We start from the raw sequence: 21,581 nt of genomic DNA, 5'->3' as shown, positions 1-21,581 counted from the left end.
GTTTGTTCGGTGGTTTCTGCGAAAGTTCAGTATTGAATGACCATATGACTAGCAACCCCATTTCTAGACATATACCCAAAAGAACTGAAAGCAGGAATTCAATAGATATTTGAACACTCATGTTCATGGCAACATTATTCATAAAAGCAAAAAGGTAGAAGCAACTCAAATGTCTATAGATGGATAAACAAATGTGGTACATACATCTAATAGAATATCACAGAGCCTTAAAAAGGAATGAAAGCTTGAAGACATCGTGTTGAGTGAAATAAGCCAGACACAAAAGGACATTTGTAAGATTTCAGTCATATGTAACAGCTAGAATATGCAAATTCATAGAGACAGAAAGTAGAGTACATGTTATCAGAGGTGGGGTGGAGAGTTAATGCACAATAGGTATACAGTTTCTGACTGGGGATGATGGGAAAGTTTTGGTAAAGGACGGTAATGAGGATAGTACAACATTTGTGAATTTAATTAATCACTTTGAATTGTATCCTTGGGAGTGGTTGAAAATGAGAAAACTTCTGTTGTAAATGTTTTCCATAATTTAAAAAAAGAGAGACTAAAGAGACAATGACATTTAAATGCAATACACAATCCTGGACTGGAAAAAAAACAATGGAGGACAAAATGCCTAAAAGGACATTACTGGGACATATTTCAAAAAACCAGCATACAGACTATGAGCTAAATTTCTTGAACTTGATCACTGTGTTTAAGGTAGAGTCAAAAGACAAATCAGAGAGAACTGCAGTTTACAGCATTTTATTTAGGATAACAAGATTGCTATAGCATCAAGGAAACATTTAACCTGCAATGCAAAAGCAGTTTTGACGCTGGGGTATTTGTGGGCTTTGCTAAACAGAAAGAAGGAAGTATACCAGGTTTTGTGATTGGAGTAGGGAACTGTTTGTAGTGCTGTAGGGATAGATCAACCTTAAGCAGGGCTTTAATTGGGTGAGGCGTGCTTAACTAGGGGCTTAGGTGGCTTTTGGGGTGGAGTATCTTGGTAGGGACTTTTGGAAGAGGATGCTTCTTATGCAATTCTGAACAACTTTTGTGTTGTTTCTGAGAAAACCTAGGAGCTATTTTTTATTATATTTTTCAGTGGTTACACAAGTTGAATATTCTCGCTCTTACGAAATGTACAGGGAAGTACTAAGTGTTCAAGGGGCATGATATATACAACCTACTCTCAAATGCTTAGAAGATAGATGGCTGCCTGGAGAGGTATCTGGAAAGAGAGAATGTCACGGAAATGTGGCAAAATATTAACAACTGGTGGATTTGGGTATCTGAATGGGTGAGTATGCTGGAGTTCTCCGTATGGGTTTCGTATTATTTCCGCAACTGTCCTTAAGTTTGAAATTATTTCAAAATTAAATTTTTAAAAGACTCTCTTCCAGTTTGGGGATAGCCTAATTTTCCAAAAGGGGAAAGAAGAAATTATCAAAAGATTCCTCCTCCATGTCAGGCACCAAGTGTGGTGCTTTCAAATCTATAACTTGATGCGATGCTCACAACAACCCCAAGAGAAAGTTATGATTACCCCTACTGCATTAATGTCACATTATGAAATAGGTTTCCTTTGACCAACCTACCAAAAATAGTACAGTCTGTATCTCCCTTTTTCCTGCGGCTTTTCTTCAAAATACTTAACCATACTGATATTTCGTTAATTATTTCACGGTTTTTCTCTTCCTTCCAGACTCCCAGAACACACAAAATAAGAGCAAGTACTTGATATGTTTTGTTTCTGTTACGTTTTTGTTAAAGTGCCTGGCACAGTGTTGGAGTCAAACATTTGTCAAAGGAATGAAACAAGTAAACAGAGTCTTCAAATTGTTACGTTACCATGCTGGAGTAGAATAATAATAAGGGGGTTTCTAGGGACAGTTTCACTCGAAATGGAGGGGGGATCCTCGAAAGACACCTGCTTACACTTGAGCGGCACACCACCAGAAAATGAAAGACAACCCGATGAAAAGGGAACAAAAAAACGAGTCTAGACCCCAGCTAAGGGTCATTTCCAAGACCAATTAGCCATACCTGATACTCGGAGAGGGAGGGTTCCTCACCGCTGCCACTGAGGCTGCGAAGGCGAATGACTAAGAAGGAGCTGCCTTCCCCGTCCCACAGGAAGAGCTCTCCACCGAGGCCGAAGAGTAGGTTTCTCGTCAACAACGGTGGTGATGGCAGGGGCGGCGCAGACAAAGATAAAGACGTAGGTTTCTCAGCTTCGGTTGGGTTCTGGTTCTTCAGTCCCTCCTGGAGCCGCAAAAACACGACGTGGTTAGGGAGCCAGGTCTGCCAGAGCTCACTGTCGCCTACCGAATCCTCAGCAGCCGCCATCTTGGCTCAACTACTCTCCTTGCTCCAGTTGCTCAGCCCGCCGCTGAGTGCAGCCAATCCGCGGCCAGCCATACACAACTTCGGCCAATCACCGAGAGGATGAACCGGAAGCACGAGGCTTACGGCTGGGGGCGGAACAAAGGTAAGGCCAACCCATCAGGCCGGGACATCGCCAGAGGAAAGCCAATCACCAGTCAAGTACTTATTCTGAAGGGAAGAGGGCGGGACGAGAAGGCCAACAGGCTAGAGCGGGTTAAGAGAAAGCATTGGTGCAGCTACAGTCTCATTAGCTGGGGGAGATCCTGAAACCTGTGTATCTAATTATCTACTGGACACCTCCGCCAGGGTAAACCCAGACATCAAAAACCTCCCCTCTTTGTCGCTTACTTCTTGCCTCACTGTCGCTCAATCTAGGTTGGATTTTTCCTACAAATGTCACTAAACAATCTCTCATATTTGGGTGCCCATATCTGTCGCCATGTGAAGTCGGTCGTTGAGATTTACACTTCCCAGAATTCCCTGCCTTCCATGGGCGTGTGATAGCACAAGAGACTACAACTCCCAGCATCCTGCGCGCTTCAGTGGGGTGGGGCCTTCTGGCTGCGACTCCCGCGAAAAGGACATGGCAGAGTCGTCAGGATATCGGCACCGCTCGCTATACAAACAGACGAGCTCGCCGCCTTGGAAGGAGGCATTTAGGCAGGTGAATATGGAGTTTGGAAGGCCTACGTGGCATGTAGTCACTCCCCTAATCCCTCTTGGGATCCGGTCTCCGAGCCTTCGCCTCAGCCCTACTCTGAGGCAGGTTCCCGGAACGCTTGGCCCGTGGCGGTTCCTGGTCACCTCCCAGCTGCCTCTCCGGAGTTTCTGCCCCCCGGGTTTAGCCTGGGTCCCTCTCCCTCACAAAGCCTAGTTTTTGGATTTGGGCTTGTTTTAAATTCGAGGTGTGGTAATGGCCGCGCCCCTTGCTCCCCTACTATATTAATAATAGTAAAAACATATCTGAGCACCTGCTCTGCGCCGGGCACCGAGAGAGGCATTCTGTATAGGTACTTCGTGTGAGGACAAGATTATTTCTGTTTTAGAGAGGGGTAAACCGAGGCTCAGAAGAGTTTCAGATACTAAGTAGCAGAGTTGTATCCCACCTCAGTTCTGATCTATTCTGAGCTCAGCATGGTTCCCAGAAAATAACATCTCCTATCTCTCCAGGAATCCCTGAAGTAGGTGATTTATCCCAGGAAAGTAAACTACTACTGCAGTGACTGTATAGCAGTTTCATAACCGTTGACATTTTGAGGGTAATAAATCTTTGCTGTGGAGGGGTCTATGTATTGTAGAATGTTTAGCAGCATCCCTAACGTCTTCCCACTAGATGTCCAATAGCCTTCTATAGAAATTATCTATAGACATTGCTAAATGTTCACTGGGGACAAAATTGACCCTGAGTTGAGAAACGCTGTTGCACAGGTAGGCAGTTACCACAGCCATATCTGGGTTGGCAAGAATTCGGTAGCAACCTAAATATCCGGTAATAGGACAGGGGATGTTGAAATACTATGCACCCAATCCTTAAGGAAGCCTGCATTAAAGATAGAATGTGACGTATGGAGATCTGGTAATACCTGAGCAAAACCTTGATGTAATTTTGCCTATCTACAGGTGGACAAGGACTGGAGGAAAATAGGAGAGGAACATAAAAAATTTAAAAGTTAGGATTATAGCTGAAATTTTGTATAATCTATAAATTTCCCTTGATGTTTTGACAACTAATCTAAGAGGTTTTGCTTTGTTTTGTTTTGTTAATGGAATTGCCCCCATCTTGCTGCTGCTTCCAAGGGATGCCTGGAGAGAATGAAAAACAGCCGGGACAGACTCCTGAACAAGTATCGTCAGGCTGGCGGCAGTGTGCCAAGGAGAGCTCAGAACACCCTTCTAGTGCAAGAAGTGATGGAAGAGGAGTGGAATGCTTTACAGTCAGTGGACACATGTCCAGAGGCCTTCGCTCAGGTCAGGTTGGGATATGTGTGTGCAGGGAGGGGGTTATTAGGAGTTTCTGGTTACAAGACCAAGAAATCCTAGTGTCTCTTCTGTACCTATTTCCCAAGTCCTCTACACCCCTACCTCCAGCCCCCAGTCAGGATTCAACTGCTATTAACCTAGATCCTTCTACCTTTAATGTTAGGTTATCAGTGCTTCCTAAATACAAGACTATAGACCTCCTGCATCATTGTATCATAATCACTTAATGAAACTTAAAGAAACCTATATGTATATTTCCAGGCTCCTGCCCTGGAAATTTTGATTCAGTAGGCATGGGCAAATAAATCTGGAGACCTTTTTAAAAAGATCTCAGTCAGGGTTGGGAGCTGGATGTGAGTAGGAAACCATTTACAGTGTATCGTCAACCGTTGTTGACGAGAAACCTACTCTTCGGCCTCGGTGGAGAGCTCTTCCTGTGGGACGGGGAAGGCAGCTCCTTCTTAGTCATTCGCCTTCGCAGCCTCAGTGGCAGCGGTGAGGAACCCTCCCTCTCCGAGTATCAGGTATGGCTAATTGGTCTTGGAAATGACCCTTAGCTGGGGTCTAGACTCGTTTTTTTGTTCCCTTTTCATCGGGTTGTCTTTCATTTTCTGGTGGTGTGCCGCTCAAGTGTAAGCAGGTGTCTTTCGAGGATCCCCCCTCCATTTCGAGTGAAACTGTCCCTAGAAACCCCCTTATTATTATTCTACTCCAGCATGGTAACGTAACAATTTGAAGACTCTGTTTACTTGTTTCTGTATACTTGATTGGAAGTCAGGGGTTCTGAAATTCTAATCCTGATTTTGCTATTAATTGACTGCTCACTTCACTCTGCCTCTTTGAGCGTTAGTTTTCACATTTATAAAATGAATATGTATGTTGTTAGCGTTGTAAGGACTAAGATAACATGTTGGAAACTGCCTTGCAAACATCAAGTAACTATATGTTAATGGTGCGTTATTGGATGTCCTACAGTATGCTAAATACTTTCCTTACATAATCACAATTAGTGCTCACAATAACCATCTCAGGGAGATTTTATTCCCACTTTACAGAGCCTGGAAACTGAGGTTTACAGAGGTTGGAACTTTCCTGTGGTCAGAGACCCTTGGCAGAACCATGTATTTAACTGCTACCATATACTGTTTCACCAGATTTCATGTTGCTTTTCTGTTATTGGATAGTTTGATCATTTGTTGATGATTTCTCGGGATACCCACATTACCTCATTGTCAATATATGGTGTAGAAGGACTGATTTCCTGAGGGAAATTGGATTCTTCAAGCCAGCTTTCAAGTATAAATCCTTGCATAGCTTGGCAACTGGTTGAAACTTAGGATCTTTGATGAGCTTTGCTTTCTCTTGCAGGTGAAAGAACTGATGGACCTGGCTGTACTGGAGGAAATCCAACAGGAGCTGATTAACGAAGGTGATCCCTGGAAGTAGTCCTTCCTGCCTATATTTGTCTCCTTAAATGCTGAGACTCCCTTTTAATAGGATTAGTTCCTAACTCCCCTTACTCTACTTCTGACTTCAGTTATATTTCCAGAAAACTTTTTACTCTGAAGGTTCAGCTGGTTTCCCAATAACAAGGATCTCCAGTCTGTTGACCTTTTGCCAAGAACTTCTCATTCTGTGATATTGTTTTGTTTTCTCCTTGTGATTGCCCTATAAGACACTGTTAGTAGAGAAAGTTGTGTCTTACACAGATCACACAGCCAGTAAGTGGTAGAATTGGGAAGCAAAATCAATTGTATGAATCTGGTACCATATTTATTCTACTATCCTATAGTACCTCTCTATTTACAGGTTAACAGTAATCTTGTCACTTTACAGGACACAGTGCATGGTCCCATCCGTTGCTGTACCCAAGTTCCATGCCGTCTCTTCCATCCATTCTTTAGTGACTCCTCAAGGTCTTTGTGACTGTCCTCTTTTGGAAGTGTCCATAGCATTGTGTGGAGTGCATAGTTTAGCATCTTATATAATTAAGTTATTTATTTCACATAGCTTTGTCTCAACTAGACTTAGCTTTTCTCACCTGTAAAACAAAGATAAAATCTACCCTGTAAGTTTGTGTAAGATTCAAATAAAATATGTGTAGAAAATTTAGAGCAGTAGCCCGACATAGAGAAAGCTTTCAGTAAGCAATAGCTATTATTGTGGGGATGCAAGAGCATTGATTCTTCAGTGAGACCACTAGGATTCACTTCTCAGCTTTGCCACTTTAACTTGTGTTGTGATACTGAGCAAGACACTTAATCTCCCTGTGCCTCGGTTTCTTCATCTTTAAAATAAGGATAATAGTAAAGAACAAATATAAAGGGATTGAAAGACCATTTGACATATAATAAGTGTTATGCAGGTGTTAGTTGCTTTCATTATCATTGATTAGACTATGAGTTTATTGAGTTTAATCTTTTTTTTCATTATTGATTCACCCTTTCCCCCACCTATAAAATCTATCTTAATGGTGTAACACAGTGCTCACTAAATGTTTCCTTTTGGGTGTATTTAACTAAAATATCTGGAGTGATAAGGATCTACTATGCTCTGTTGTACTCAGTCATAAGGAACACTCCGGAACAGAGGCTGGAAGGGCCAGATAGTAAATATTTTAGCCTCTAAGGGCCACATGGTCTCGGTTACAGCTACTCAATTCTGCTGACTTACCGACAGTTCATAAACAAATGAGTGACTGTTCCAATACAATTTCATTTATAAAACAAGCAGTGAGCTGAATTTGGCCTGTGAGATGTAGGTTGCTGACTCCTCACGTAGCTTCATCTTCATCTTCTGTGCTCACAAGGAGGAGACACACAGGAGGGGGAGAAATCCAACAAGATGATGCTAGCCTCAGTGAGCAGTAAATACCTAGTGACTGATAGCAAATTTATGGAGGGTACCTTTGAAGGTGAAGCTTAGCATTAAATATGGGGAAAGCACGGTGAAGCATTACAACGGCTATTTACTTTGCAGAACAATCCATCATCATTGAGTATGAGAAGAGCTTGCAGTTTGATGAAAAGTGTCTCAGTGTCATGCTGGCTGAGTGGGAAGCAAACCCCCTCATCTGTCCTGTGTGTACAAAGTAAGAGTTGCCAAAACTTTTACAGCATTATTGGTTCCCACCCCACCACTCCAAGATGAGTGAAATTTCCCCCTAAGCTCGTTGCCTGGAAAGGTTTGGAGATGCAGGTCTGGTGCCCATGCAGACCTTGATGCTCTGGGATCCCATTTCCACCTCTAGGTACAACCTGACAATAACAAGCGGTGTGGTCGTGTGCCAATGTGGCCTGTACATCCCATCTCCTGTAAGTGTTCCACATGGATTTATTGCCACCTCTTCCCATATATACTCACTTTCTTAAAGAACCTTCAGTGGTGTGCCAGAGCTGATGGTGCACATTTCTTCCTATTTCTGTTCAGTGATTTCACATTGGTAGCTTTAAATCAGCCATGGTGAGAATATTTACAGCATGGAAATTGACTAACACAATAAAATCATACCCCTCTCCCCAAGGCCAATTTTTAAATACAGATTAGTGCAGCACTGCTTAAAATCCTATTTCTAGAGATTCCAATTTTGGATTGGAAACACCTATATCTGATCTTCCATAAAAATTTTAATGTATGAAGACATACCTATATTTGGAATTTAAGCTTCAGTGATCTTAAAATACAGTAGGAGTGCTCGCTTCGGCAGCACATATACTAATATTGGAACGATACAGAGAAGATTAGCATGGCCCCTGTGCGAGGATGACATGCAAATTTATGAAGCGTTCCATATTAAAAAAATATATACATATACAGTAGGAATCTCTCAGTTCACATGGGGGACTGAAAGTTTTGTCAGTTAAGGTGGTGAATTATAAAAATGAAACATTTTCTAGTAAGTTTAAAATTTATAAATTTACTTGCCAGTGTTTAAATGAGTCTCTGCTCACTAGAGATATCACTTATCTTTTCTTACATGAAATACTCCCTAACATGTAGTCTACAGTTTCTAGTTTTGTTGCTATAAAGTAAACCAAGTGGCTGAGTGCACAACTTCAGGATTTTTCCTCCCCTTCTTTTACTAACTCAACAGTGTTTTTTTTCTTTCTTTCTTTTTTAGTAACTTATCCTTTAAAGTATTTCCCTAATCATTCTACTTTATCATAAAAATGAAAACTGTTTTCATTCTCATATTTCATTGGTTTACATAATATGTAATTAAATTACTTAATTACAGTGGCAAATACAATTAAACCAGGCAGATCTGGGACCAAACATAGCTGGCTTGGGTAAGGATACACTCAGCTGGTAGAAGCAGAGGTATGAGGGAAGGAGGCTAGAAATAGCCTCCTAGCTCTGAGTTCCTCATGTTATAAGTGGCAGTTGGTATGTTTTATAATACGAGCATAGAACATTGGTTAATCTGGAGAGGCAGTTAAATGGAAATTAAGAGATCTTAGCACAATCATGAGCCTAAAGATATTTTTTTTAAAGGTTCAAGATATTCAGCCATTAGAGTTAGCCAGAGTTATATTGGGCAGCATGAGGAATGAGGATTTAAATCTGATAACTATAACTAAGATTAGGTTATTGTTGAACTTTTTTCTTAGGCTCCAGAGTTGACAGAGCAGACGCTTCGTGCCGTCTTGGAAGATAATGTAAATGAACACAGTGCACATTGTCCCTACACACCCACATTTTCAGTCACTGAAGGATCAGAAGACAAGTCCAGTCTTCTCATGAGCTGTTTGGTAAGACTCCCAGTGGTAAGAGCAAGGCAGTGGTTGATTATATTCCCAACTTGGTAGAAATTATAGCTTAGAAACAGGTAAATGTTTAGAAATGCAGTTTACTCTTTGAGGAATTTGCTTGTATAGAAAATTAACAAGTCCCTGTAAATAAAAGGCCAATTATTCCCTGAAAGGGGAATGGACAGAGGAAGCATTGGATAATGGAAGAAGTGTTGGTCTGGGGAATTAGGAAGCCTGGCTGTACTACCTTCTCTTTTTTTCCCCCTTTACTAGAGAAGCTGTGGGTTTGCAGAACAATCATGCATAAAATATAGGACTCCTATTATTAACACCTTGCACAGGTGTCGAGTATCTGTTACAATTGATGATAGCATATTTTTATAATTGTACTATTAACGTAGTCCAGGACATAGGTAGGTGCTTAATATATGTTTTTGTAGAAAAGAATTAAAGAGGAAGGAGAATTGAAGAGGCACAGGTCAAATGGCTTCATTTTAAGCTTTCTTAGTAACATAAACAAGTGAACCATCTACACTAACAGTCGCACAACTGGAGTGTGGCGCTCAAGAGTGTGAAAGTTTTAGTGCTAGAGGGAATGGGAATGGCAATTAAAGCAGCAAAGGATTGCCTAATTGCCCCAGAAGCAGTGTACCTTTGTCATGGCCCTAATTGTCTGCTCACCTGACCACCAGTTCCCTGCAGCTCAAAGTAGCAGCAGAGCCAAATGGATATTGAAGCCTGGAGTACCATGGGAGGCATCAGTAGTCTTAGGGGGAGCATGACAGACCACTGGCTGCAGGGTCAGCAGGAAGGCCTGCTGTTGAGTAGGAATTCACAGCAAAGAAGAGAATCAGGAGTGAGAAGGAAGGACAGATTGTATTAAGCAGGATCCTAGAGTTTAACATTTTGAAAGATTGTTGTCATCTCGTCTGTAGGAATTCTAATTGTAGCATCAATGTCATGATTGATTGTTAACTTTTAGTATACTGAGATAATTTTCTTAACTGAATACAATTTTAAAGTAACTTTTTTCAATTTAAATCCAGGCTTGTGATACTTGGGCTGTTATCCTCTGAAGCCAGCTTTGACTCATCATTCTTAGGTTGGAAACAACTTATTCCATCTCAGAAAGGGCCTTTTGTATATATAAACCTTTTATTTATAACTTATTTTGTATTAAAAATGTTTCAAATGTCTCTGCTCTGGGTGTGTTGTGTTGCAGGTTGAAGGGGAAGGAATAGAAATAGAAATGAGAAACTACCTTGAAGGAGAAAAACCAATTTTATTTTCCATCATTATGGCATACAAAAATCTAAAAATGAAAGTTTTACAGGGAAGGAACAAATGAATAGTAAACAAGAGTGTATTAGAAATAATTTAAATTTGAAAAGTTTTCCATGATATTAGGCTGATAACTCAAAGCAGATATATGTCTGGCCTAAGGAATATGCTTTGTTCACTGGCCAAAGCCTGCCCTAAAAAGAAGGTTTCCAATGTCTGCTCTACTGGCTCTTAACAAAACTTTTGAGGTCTTCAAGAAAGGTAATGTATTCTTGGTGCTCCAGGGCTGTGCTGAGCTCCACCAGCTCATCTGCAAATGTGTTATCCACCCCTCGGTCTGCAAGGAAGTCCATTAGGTGGTCATACAAGGCCTAAAAAGAGGAGCACCATTACCAGTTTTAAAAAAATGACTCCATCTGTAAATGCTTTTGTTTCTCCTTGGACTAGGACCCTCCCCTGCAAGGCCCAAGAGCATCCCCTATTCATCAAGCACTTACCCAGTCCAGAGAATCTGTGTTGAGTGTGTAATTAGTGTCTTTCCAGTCAGACTCGCCAGTGGACTGAAAGCTCACTTCCCTGATGGAAAAAATGTCACTCTCGTCCTCCTCTTCTTGTCCAACCTGAGAAGAAACAATACTGGGGAAACTGAAGAGCTCCCCTGGGCAAGTCAGACTCATGCAAGGAAAAGGAATGATTTACAGTTTGAAACTCACTTTGCTTCTCCTCCCTCTCCCTTTCCCCACTTTGCTGATCTAAGCTAAAAGGCATAAGCATCTACTAAGAAGGACCAGGAAGGTCCCAGGAGGCACTCCTTGTCCCCAGGGGCTAGCACTCCACCCTACAAACCTCGTCCTCTGGATAATGACAGTCCAGTACAAGGGCCTTCTTGCCGTCACTCTTTACAACTTCAACCACAAAATTGGGTGTTGACATCAATTCAGGCTGGGAAATAAGAACAAGCAGTCAGTACAGGCCATTATTTGCAAAGGTCTCAGATAGCTGAGTTTGAAAACCAACACCATTTAGGATATTCTTTAGCTATTTTTATAAGTCTTATGTTATATTGTCCCCAAATACGGAGCCTAGAATCTTTAATATAGAGTACTAAAGCCACACACATATTAGCTCATTCAGGATACTGGCCTAAACTCTTCCAGTTGATCCTTTCTAGAGTTCTAAACTACCTTCTGGAGGGCAGAATATCAAATGTTTAGTAAAATGTTTAAATATCTGTTAGTACCTACTTGTTTAAAGAACACAGTAGGTTTAGAATTAAGAAATCTGGATCCCAGCCCCAGCTATGTGTCAGTTAACTGCAATTCTAGATAAATCCTTAATTTCCCTGGTTCTGTTTTTCCATCTGTACATTCTAAAGGTGGCCTTGACTGTTTCAGGACTCTTCCTTTATTAGGGCCCAAGATCAAAGGCAGGAGCAACTGACTAACTGGTCATCCAAATGGCTGAATAAAAAGCAGCACTTCTTTTGATGATGAGCCCTTGGAGTATACTGTCAGGGAGATGCTAGTTGGGGTGGCTGAGACAAAAGCATGCCAGAGAGCTGTGCTCTCCACCTAGGTCATAAGGAAATACTGATGACTGCTTAGTCAGAAAGTCTGGGGAACCTATGGCCCTGATTCTGGTTGGTTTCTAGGCCAGGCACACTGCTTATTAAAATGTCTGAAAAGCTTGGGCACCATCCAGGTCTAACCAAGATGGACAGTAAAGAAAGATCCCACCAAGTGTTAACATCTACCTTGGCTGAAGTGTCTGGGTATTTATAACTAGCCTATCACATGTTAGCTATACCTCAGCACTGTAAACTATAGTCTCCAGTGTTAAACGTCCCCCCATCATTAGATGGGTAAGACAGTTTCAGTTGTTCAGAGAACGAAAACTGGTCAAACTATAAAGCCGAGGCCTGCAGATAGCAATTAATTCAGTCCCTGGGAAGGGAAAGGTGCCACACAGTTCCAGGGCTAAAGCTGGCAACAAACTGCTGGCTCTGATACTCTACAAAAGTCCCAAGGATGGTTTTCCTTTGCGTTCTCTTTTCTAGCATTAGAGGAATAAAAAAAAGGAAATGCTTATCTGCTAAGTCCCTCCTCTAGCCTGCCTGAACTCTGAGGAAAGTCTGGTTAGAGTGGTACAAGCTCACCTCTGGCTCTTCAGTCTTCTGCGCTTGTGCGGGCTCCTCCTCCCCACTGAATGTGGGTGGGATGCTATTGTTAATGTTGAAAGTGACAGTGACCCTAGAAGGGCAAAAGAAAACACAACGGAAGTGGTGTAGTCTTAATAATACACAAGTACTAAAACTTGCTACAGTAAAAAATGCTTGAAACAATGTCTCTGTCCTAGCTGGCTGTGCACCTGAATTGTCTGTAGAACTTCCAAAAATGCTTGTGTGCCTACATCCAACCCTGAGTTCCAGTAGGTCTGAAGTGTGTCTACCATGTGCCAGCTGCTGGAAGTCAAACTAACAGGCACTAGTTCATTCAGCTCAGCCAGCTACAGTCATGGATGAGCTACTTGTGACAGGTCCACATCCCAGTATCACAGTCCCCATCTGTCCACTGCTTATTTCATGGCCATGGCCAGCTGACACTGCCAACTTGTAGAAGCAAGTTGCTTAGCTCCAGCAGCATCTGAGAAGCTAGTGGAGTAGAACTGTAGCTCCTTTAAGAGCTCTTCACTGCAAAACCTGCCCCTGAGAAGGGAAGAAAGAGCACTAGAGGCCAAGAGCAGCTCCGGCCCCAGGAAGGAGAGGCCTCACAGAGAACAATTCCTCAGAGTACTTGTGGGAGGTTTTACAATCAAAAAACTGGTTAAAAACACTGACTAATGACAATTTTAAGGTACGAGCAATTTTAAGGTACAAACAAGTAATGTTCCAAAGTTGAGTCAATATTCTGATGATACAAGATTTAGAATCAGAACTGCTTGGCTGTGCAACTCCAGCAGATAAACTTCACATTTAATTCATGTAAAGAGCACCTCTTGGGGCACAATTAACAGTCTCAGAGCATAAAAACCCAGGGTAAAGGCTGTCCCCTAGAGCTGTGTTAGCTGGCTGCCCTGCCAGGAAGTCACTTTCCCATAGGAACAACAGTAGTTTAAAGTTCAGCCACAAAAATCTGTCTAATCTCCCACAGCCCTGATGAATAAACTGAGCTGAGCACAGAAATGCAGTGATGTTCGTTCATCACAGCATTATTTATAATAGCCAAAAATTGGCTATGACTCACTATGCAACCCGACGAAAATGGTTTAGGTGAAAATACAGAATACACAATTGATCTATGTATAGGATAGAACACATTATACCATTAGGCAAAAAAAAAAAAAAAAAAAAAAAAAAAAAAGAATCAGAACCCCACACCTCGCATCATCTACAAAAAATGAGCTCAAAATGGATCAGACATAAACACAGAACTAAAGTATAAATCTCTTAGAAAAATATATAAATTTAAATCTTTGTAAACTTAGGTTAGGCAATAGTTTCTTATATGCCATAAAAAGAAGAAATTACAAAAGGAAAAACAGATAAACTGGTATTTGTCAAAATTAAAAGCTTTTGTCCATCAAAGATCACTATCAAGAAAATGAAAAGCCAACACACAGAATGGGAGCAAACTGGCAAATCATATAGCTGATAAGGAAATTGTATACAACATATAAAAAATTATTGTAATGCAATAAAAAGAAAAGCAACCCGATTTAAAACTGGACAAGGAATTTGAACATTTTTCCAAAGATAATACAAATGGCCAATAAGCATGCGAAAAGATGCTCAACATCATTAGCTACTGGGAAAATACACATCAAAACCACAATGAAAACAAAAACAAAAATAGATAAATAACCATAATGAAATACCACTTCATACCCATTATACTGCCTCAAATAAAAAAAGACCGACAATAAGAAGTGTTGGCAAGGATGTGGAGAAAGTAGAATCCTCTCATACATTGCTGATAAGAATGTAAAATGGTACAGCTGCTTTGGAAAACACCTTGACATTCTCTCAAATGGTTATATACAATTACCACATGACTTAGCAATTTTGCTCCTTAGGTATATACCCAAGATAAATGAAATTATGTGTCAACACAAAAACTTCTACAGGAATATTCACAACAGCAGTATTCATAAAAGCTCAGAAGTAGAAACAACTCAAATGTCCAAACAACTGATGAATGGATAAATAAAATGCTATTATTCAGCCATAAAAAGGAATTCATACAATGAATCTTGAAAGCATTGTGCTAAGTGAAAGGAGCAAGACACAAAATGCCACCTATTATATGATCCCATTTATATGAAATGTTCAGAATAGGCACATTCATAGATACAGAAAGTAGACAAGTGGTTGTCAGGGACTAGGGTCAGGGAGGGATGGGGAAGTGATGGTTAATGGGTACAGGGTTTCCTTTGGGGGGTGATGAAAATGTTCTGGAATTAGATAGTGGTGACTGAAACACAACTTTGTGAATACTAACTGTACATTTAAAAGGGTGAATTTTATGGTATATAAACTAAATCTCAAAGATATTATTTAAAAAGCAGGATACAGAATTATATATATAGTATGTCAATTCTAAAAGCACACATCTTTGGGGAAAAAAATCTAAGGTTTGAAATGATGTATGTACCCTAGAAAAGCTGTGTTTTAATCAAAATCCCATTTCGTAAAGGCAGAATAATCCCTATTCAATACTGTATGTAATTAGATCGTGTTGCTGGAGATGTAACCAAATCAAGAGTGGTTGTTAAGCTGGATTAGGTGACATGTCTCCACCCATTTGGGTGGGTCTTGATTAGTTTCTGAAGTCCTATAAAAGAGGTAACATTTTGGAGAATAGGAGATTCAGAGAGAGCAGAGGATGCTGCAGCACCACGAAGCAGAGAGTCCACCAGCCAGTGCTTTGGAGATGAAGAAGGAAAACACCTCCCAGGGAGCTTCATGACACTAGAAGCCAGGAGAGAAAGCTAGCAGATGACGCCGTGTTCGCCATGTGCCCTTCCAGCCAAGAGAGAAACCCTGACCGTGTTTGCCGTGTGCATTCTCACTTGACAGACAAACCCTGAACTTCATCAACCTTTTTGAATCCAGGTATCTTTCCCTGGATACCTTTGATTGGACATTTCTATAGACTTGTTGTAATTGGGACATTATCTCGGCCTTAGAACTGTAAACTAGCAACTTATTAAATTCTCCTTTTCAAAAGCCATTCCGTTTCTGGTATATTGCATTCAGGCAGCTAGCAAACTAGAACAAATGCTTACCTGTGTAACGGGATTTTGGATAACTATAATGTAAATAAGTACAAACAACAGTTTGATGTGAATTATACTATAACCCACTGGTGTTACAGATGAGCTCCATATCTAACATTTTCCCCTGCTGTATGCATTGAGAGCCATAAAGCCAGGGAACATTTCAGTCAGCACTATAAACCAGACATCAAACTGATTATGTTGTTTCATTAGCACTAACTGAATTTCTAAATTTGCCTGCCTAAATTCAGGAAGGGCATGCCACTTGAGCAGTAAAGGTTTACTGAATGACTATCTCTACTAGTCCAGTAGACTTCGAGCCACATACTTTTGTATTACTTCCTTACTGTCTCCATAACTGGTCCAGGGCAAATTTGTATTCAGTGAATGAGCTAACTACACCTTATGAAGTTGTCCAAATAAATCCTCTCTCTTTAAAGTCATATATCAAAGTTCTTGCCTTAACTCAAGGTTGTTCTGAGGATGACCCAAGGCAAGTCCTTCAGGGTCATGGATTTGGTCCCCTGGAGTTCCCAGGCCTCCAGCCCACTACTTACTTTTCCCCAGCAACTTTTCGCACTAATTTAGCTTCTGTCCCGTTTACTTCCAGCTCCCAACCTCCAGACATCTTGGGGAGGGACTTATGCTTCTGGATCTTCTTCTCTTCCTTAATCTCATCACTCAGGAATTCAGCAAAAGCTCTATCCCCTAGAGCGAAAATACAGATGACAGAGAAAAGAAAAGGCAATCAGCATAAAGCATAAAACAATGACCCAGATTATCGCAGCTAGACATATTAACTTGCACTGTTTCTAATCTCAGCTATTAAATGTTGCTTTGCGAACTTGGCCCAATGAACTTCATTAAGCCTCCGTTTCCTCATTTGTAAAAATGCCATAATACTGTCAGTGGGAAGCTGACCTCGATTCCGGGACAGTTATTTCTAACAATGAACTTTTTACCTCGTTTCACTATAAAGTAAAACAATCCTCCTCTTCAACCTGCCAAGACACAACCATACTTCCAATCACGACCTTGGGTCTTCCCAAAGTTTTACCTTCTAGAGACTAAGTACAAAGTCGACCTCCAGGGTTTGATTTTATCTCTTTCAATTAGTCAAATACTTGGTGGATGGGGCGGAGGGGAAATGTGATCACAGGAAGGTTTAACTTACAACTTAAAAGCACTGACAAACGGGGGCGGGTACGGGAAGTGCCGGCCTAAAGTTTCCCTCTCCCTCCTGAGATTCCCCCACCCCATCTAGGAATCTGACTCCAGGCCCCGAGACTTCACCTTCAGTATGCAGTGCGCCGCAGCCACAGCCGCAGCCGCAGGGCCCGCGAGACCGCAGGAGGCCGGGCCCACGAGCAGACCCAGCGTGCAAGCTGAACAGTCCAAAGGGCCGGGTGCACGGCCGGTGCGCAGGCTGGAGAAGTTGGCGGAGCGCCTGTGATGGCGCGGCGGCACGGAGGCCCGTGACTCCGGAGCCCAGAACACGGGGCACGCAGCGCAGGAGAGGAAGCATCACGACTGTGAAGCCGAGGAGCAACACGTGCGAATGCTAAGGACGACTGGGGCCAAGGCGCCCTGTGACCTAACGCGCTGCCGGAAGTCCCGCCCTGGAGCGGGAAGCGCTTCCGGAGCAGTTGCTTTGAAAACGGAACCCATCGTGGGTGAAATCGCGCCCTCTGCTGGGTGACTCCCGTCAGTGAGCCTCTGGGTTCCTAATTCTTGAGCTGAGTCAGCCCGTCTGATCAGAGGCCTTCTGTTTAATTCGCCAGCGTCTCTTCTCCCCTGTGGCTGCTTAATTCTCCAAATTTCCATCTACTATTCTCAAAACGCGCCTGGTCTTCTGTGACTTCTGTACAGGCTCGTCGTTTCCCCCACCCTCAATACTCCTACAACTCCCTCAACACTTGACCCAAGGTCACCTCCCTTAAGAGGTCTTCCTGGACTGTCCACCACCCCCATAAGGTAGCCTGTGTGCCCACAGCCCCTAGGATTTATTTTTCCTTCAGTAGTAACCTCCTGGCATTACTGCTTTACTGGCAGATTCCCTGCACCCCACCTGGCTTTGAGTTTCTGAAGAGCAAGATCCATGATTTTAATGTGGGGTTCTCTCCCACCTTCTCCTGTCTTACATACAAGTTCTGGTAGGACCTCATTTTTCTAGGGTCAAGAAACCATGGGTAACATCAGATGTAGTTAAGAATTAATGTTCCTAACTTCCCAGGAGACAGTGGATATATAGGATACTAAAAAAGTATGTCTTCCCAAATGAGTGGTAAAGATAAGACTAATGTATTCTAAACAGCTTTCTGCGAATAAGAGAAAGGAGACGCAAGAAAGCCACACAACTCATGTACAAGATTCATTTTTAATGGATTTTATGGTTATGTGCAAATCTGAGCATTATATACAAGAGCTTATGTTTCTATAGGATCTGTCTGAACAAGAGCAGCCTCTCAAAATACAATATAAATCTGAACCAATTCGATTATTTTTCTTAGAGATTTTTCTTTCTTTTTCAAGCTATAATAGTCTGATCAAATAAAATACATTAAAATTTTTGTTGTCCCACAGGTGCAGGCTTCTTCATATGATCAAGGAATGGTATCTTGGCTGCCTGGCCGCAGTTCCTGGCAGCCGTATTAAGCAGTTGTATAATATATCACAATACATAATTGTGTTTACCCTCAGAGCAAAAGCTTGCCTCTCTGTTCTGGTATCTCTTTAAAACTAGCAGAGATGCAACACTAAGGGGTTTTTACCAAGGACCCAGTATGTGTAGTCCTTCCCCTTGTAATGAAATCTGTGTTACTATGGATGTTTCACACATCATGACTGGAAATAGAAGAAAAACATCGGAGGCATGTAATCTGCTTGGAGTGCACCTATTTACATCAAGCTGCTCATGGGAGCTAGAGATTGACTAGTTCAGATACAGATTTTACAGGTTGGAAAACAGGTATCACACCATCAGAGATCTTACCAATTGAAAAAGGGTAGCTCAAGATTATATTTTAATATCACTTTGAAATATTTAACTTTCTTAATGAAAGTTTAAAGTGTACTATTCCCTGCAGCTCAATATAAATAACCATTTACTTATTTGTGGTAATATGTGGAGTCAGAATGGGTTTTCCAATCTGATTTAATCCCTGAGCAGCTATGTCATAAATTAACTTCTGAAAAAGCTCAGTAAAAAGTAAATACTATATTAAAACTCCAACAAAATGTTACAGAGGTACAACTATTTCTGTACAGAAACATTAAACCTGTGCAGAAGCTGGTCACACCCTTTATGCCTTCCTCCCACTCAGAATATACATTTCTGGAAGTTGTGCAGGTACTTAAACTGGACATATACTACTCCAAGTTAAGTGTGACTTGAATCAGAGATTGGCTATAGAGATAATTTGCCAAGGAATATAATCACCCTTTCCCCAATTTTTTACCAGCAGAGTTTTATTTTACCAGAACAATTTTTTACGAGCACAGAAAAATACATTTGCTTCTACCAAGTCAGGGTAAACATCCTAGCCCTATATCAAATAAAGGAAAAAAGAAATACACCTAAAAAAAAAAAAAAAAAAGGAACTTTTCAGAAAGTCAACAGCAGTAATAGCAAGTCAATCTGAGGAAAAGTTAGCTAAGATTCAGTAAGATGGGGTCTACAGGATCTGTCAATCCTATTTGGTCTAAATGTAACTATTTGTTAAAAAATAAATCACAACCTCCCAGATACCCCTGAACACTGGCTAAAAGCTTGAATACTCAAGACCGCAGCTAGTGTTGTAAAAACTGAACCGGATTTGGCATGCTTCCTGATGAACAGGTCTATGACCTGGAAGCACTCCACGAGGCTGTGGTCCCTGAGAAGAGCGTGCTGGACCCAGAGTGAAAAGCCTCTTTGGCCCAGTTTGGCCCCATGCTTTTAACTGCAGGACTCACTTTGAACTTGTAAGCAATGATCAGACACACGTACAGATGTGTTTAGACCAATTAAGCACACAAAAAGAGGAGGCTAAATCTTGGCTTTTCCTCTGAGAAAAGATCATTTGCTTTTGATAATAGCTAAGAAGAAACTTTGGTGCCTTTTCCCTTCTCAAAACAGGAAAACAGGATGAGACTGTAGAGATCCTCTAATCCCCTCTGACAAATATGGAAACTGAGCTGGAGAGGGATGACTGGCCCACAGAAAGTAGCAAAGCCAGGTTGTCCCCAAATTCCTAAGAGGCAGATAAAAGATCGTAGAAAATAAGATATAAGAATATGAAGACCAAATGTGGTCTGAGACAAGCCAGTCTCTCTCTCTCTCTCTCTCTGGGGTCTCACAGACTGTGTATCTCCCTATTCCCCACAGCTCTGACCAGTGCCAGAGGCACTGCCAGAAGAGAATGGCTGAAACAGAGCATGACATCATTCATTATATTCACATGTTTATATGTGCCCAGTTAGAGAGAAACATGACAAGCGGTATGCTGGAGGCCATCATGTTATAAGATTCATTTCCAGTGCCTGCACTGGACATGATGCAAAAGATAAAAATCAACCTTAACCCAGGAAACTACCTGTCTCCAGGAAGCACTGATAGCAGCATGCTCCAGAGGCACCCAGGCTGGAGAGACTCTAGGGGGTAGGCATGGCCTAGCGACTGGAGAGCTCTCCCTTATTGCTCTCTGCCTGGAGAGAGCCACACAAAGGTCCACCCCCAGGGAATGAGACTTCGCCAGGGCAGCCAGCCCATGAGGTAGGAGACAGCCTCCCTCTTGAAACTTCCACAGAAACACCACACAGATATGTTTAGGCCAATTAAGCACACAAGAACAGGAGGCTAAATCTTGGCTTTTCCACTGGGAAAAGATCATTTGCTTTTGATAATTAAATAGCTAAGAAGAACCTTTGGTGTCCTTTCCCTTCTCAAAGCAGGAAAACAGGAAGAGACTGTAGAGATCCTCTAATCCCCTCTGACAAATGTGGAAACTGAGATGGAGAGGGGTGATGTTTTCTATTACAGATGGAAGTTAAAACAGATCCAAGCTCTGCGGCCTCCAATGGCTCTCTTCCAGAAAACACGCCCTCACAGTCACAAAAACTTGCAGGATGTTGTTGCACTCAATTCACAGCATATTAAAAAAGCACTGATCATAATGGCTCAAATTTATTGTGTCTGTCATGCACCAGGCACAGGTCTGGGCACTTTGCATTATTTTTCTCTAAACTTTGCAACTTCTATAACCTTATGAGGATTATCATCATCATCATCATTATTATTTTGATCCCCATTTGGCAGATGAAGAAACTGAGGCTCAGAAGTTTACTAAATAATCCAAAGCCACCAAAGAACTGAAAGTAAAATGATGAAGTTTCTGTGGTACAGATGCATGTACACATTTACAATCTTCAGTCTTAGAAAGATGCTTTCAAACTCCTGGAAGTTAGGCCTGTCCAGCTGGATTAAAAGTCTCCACTTCTCTAGGAGCCCACATGGGTGCCTCTATGAGGACAGCTCTGATGCGAGCTCCCAGGCAAGCAGCCATCCCAGCAGTGTTCAGGTAGCTCAGCTTCTGGCAGTTCTCAGCTTCTTCCTGAAGTACTCAGGGGAGGCTTCAAACAGCCATTCGGCATCTACAACACAGAGGTCTCGCATGTAGCACTTGTTGGTGTAGAGCAGCTCAGTGTAGACGACACAGGCTGGCTTGCAGTGGAAGAGGACAGACGAGGGGTGGATGGCCACCGGCTGGTGCGTGTCGGTGGTGGCATAGGTCCCATCTGGCTGAAGCTCAGCAGTGTTCATGAAAAGGCTGTGTGCCAGACAGCGGCGGACGCTCTCCATATCGCCTCGGGATGACACGATTGGCATGGACATCTATTGGAGGAGAAAGTGAGAAATAGAAA

General features: G+C 41.9%; 4 protein-coding genes and 1 non-coding gene across 12 annotated transcripts in view; 2 read left to right on the top strand and 3 right to left on the bottom strand.

Annotated features, from left to right (window-relative positions):
* Positions 1–2,875, bottom strand: part of NUP88 (nucleoporin 88) — a 74,182-nt gene extending 71,307 nt beyond the window's left edge. The window contains exon 1 of the mRNA XM_077165819.1: positions 2,053–2,875. Within this exon, the coding sequence (XP_077021934.1) occupies positions 2,053–2,355 (303 nt within the window). The 5' untranslated portion in view covers positions 2,356–2,875. The remainder of the gene's footprint in view (positions 1–2,052) is intronic.
* Positions 1,890–10,321, top strand: RPAIN (RPA interacting protein). Of its 6 annotated transcripts, none has more exons than XM_077165837.1 (8): positions 2,503–2,553; positions 2,770–3,058; positions 4,192–4,362; positions 5,743–5,803; positions 7,354–7,465; positions 7,625–7,688; positions 8,985–9,140; positions 10,172–10,321. In XM_077165837.1, exons 2-8 carry the CDS (start codon positions 2,978–2,980, stop codon positions 10,199–10,201), a joined length of 675 nt encoding a protein of 224 aa, XP_077021952.1. In that variant the 5' UTR covers positions 2,503–2,553; positions 2,770–2,977; the 3' UTR covers positions 10,202–10,321. The 6 variants fall into 6 exon arrangements, with proteins under 6 accessions (XP_077021955.1, XP_077021952.1, XP_077021951.1 ...); XM_077165836.1 differs by having other exon boundaries at positions 2,504–2,701; positions 2,842–3,058; XM_077165838.1 differs by having other exon boundaries at positions 2,517–2,553; positions 2,842–3,058.
* LOC143689164 (U6 spliceosomal RNA) lies at positions 8,065–8,171 on the top strand. Its single transcript, XR_013178627.1, has one exon. It is a non-coding gene; the product is annotated as a U6 spliceosomal RNA (small nuclear RNA).
* Positions 10,322–10,387: 66 nt separating the features above from the next.
* On the bottom strand, positions 10,388–17,292 carry C1QBP (complement C1q binding protein). Its single transcript, XM_077165835.1, has 6 exons — positions 16,974–17,292; positions 16,238–16,388; positions 12,562–12,655; positions 11,253–11,348; positions 10,904–11,026; positions 10,388–10,777 (listed from the first exon to the last, which is right to left on the bottom strand). The coding sequence occupies exons 1-6, from the start codon at positions 17,203–17,205 to the stop codon at positions 10,628–10,630; spliced, it is 846 nt and encodes a 281-aa protein (XP_077021950.1). The 5' UTR covers positions 17,206–17,292; the 3' UTR covers positions 10,388–10,627.
* A 751-nt stretch (positions 17,293–18,043) lies between these two features.
* Positions 18,044–21,581, bottom strand: part of DHX33 (DEAH-box helicase 33) — a 28,325-nt gene continuing 24,787 nt past the window's right edge. For all 3 annotated transcript variants that reach the window (XM_077165640.1, XM_077165641.1, XM_077165642.1), the window contains one exon: positions 18,044–21,552. In XM_077165640.1, coding sequence (XP_077021755.1) covers positions 21,244–21,552 — 309 coding nt within the window. In that variant the 3' untranslated portion in view covers positions 18,044–21,243. The remainder of the gene's footprint in view (positions 21,553–21,581) is intronic.

Source organism: Tamandua tetradactyla, chromosome 6, assembly GCF_023851605.1.
Source record: "Tamandua tetradactyla isolate mTamTet1 chromosome 6, mTamTet1.pri, whole genome shotgun sequence".
Taxonomy (NCBI): domain Eukaryota; kingdom Metazoa; phylum Chordata; class Mammalia; order Pilosa; family Myrmecophagidae; genus Tamandua; species Tamandua tetradactyla.
Note: the sequence above shows the minus strand (reverse complement) of the source record. Positions and strands in the feature narration are given on the sequence as shown.

Excerpts from the sequence above, each read along its gene's own strand:
- C1QBP (XM_077165835.1), bottom strand. The coding sequence starts at position 17,205 with ATGCTTCCTCTCCTGCGCTGCGTGCCCCGTGTTCTGGGCTCCGGAGTC. Across the intron at positions 11,349-12,561 it reads AGAAGACTGAAGAGCCAGAG|CCTGAATTGATGTCAACACC; the intron begins GTGAGCTTGTAC and ends CTTATTTCCCAG. Across the intron at positions 11,027-11,252 it reads GTCATTATCCAGAGGACGAG|GTTGGACAAGAAGAGGAGGA; the intron begins GTTTGTAGGGTG and ends GTTTCTTCTCAG.
- RPAIN (XM_077165837.1), top strand. The coding sequence starts at position 2,978 with ATGGCAGAGTCGTCAGGATATCGGCACCGCTCGCTATACAAACAGACG. Across the intron at positions 7,466-7,624 it reads ATCTGTCCTGTGTGTACAAA|GTACAACCTGACAATAACAA; the intron begins GTAAGAGTTGCC and ends TTCCACCTCTAG. Across the intron at positions 9,141-10,171 it reads GTTTGGTAAGACTCCCAGTG|GCTTGTGATACTTGGGCTGT; the intron begins GTAAGAGCAAGG and ends ATTTAAATCCAG.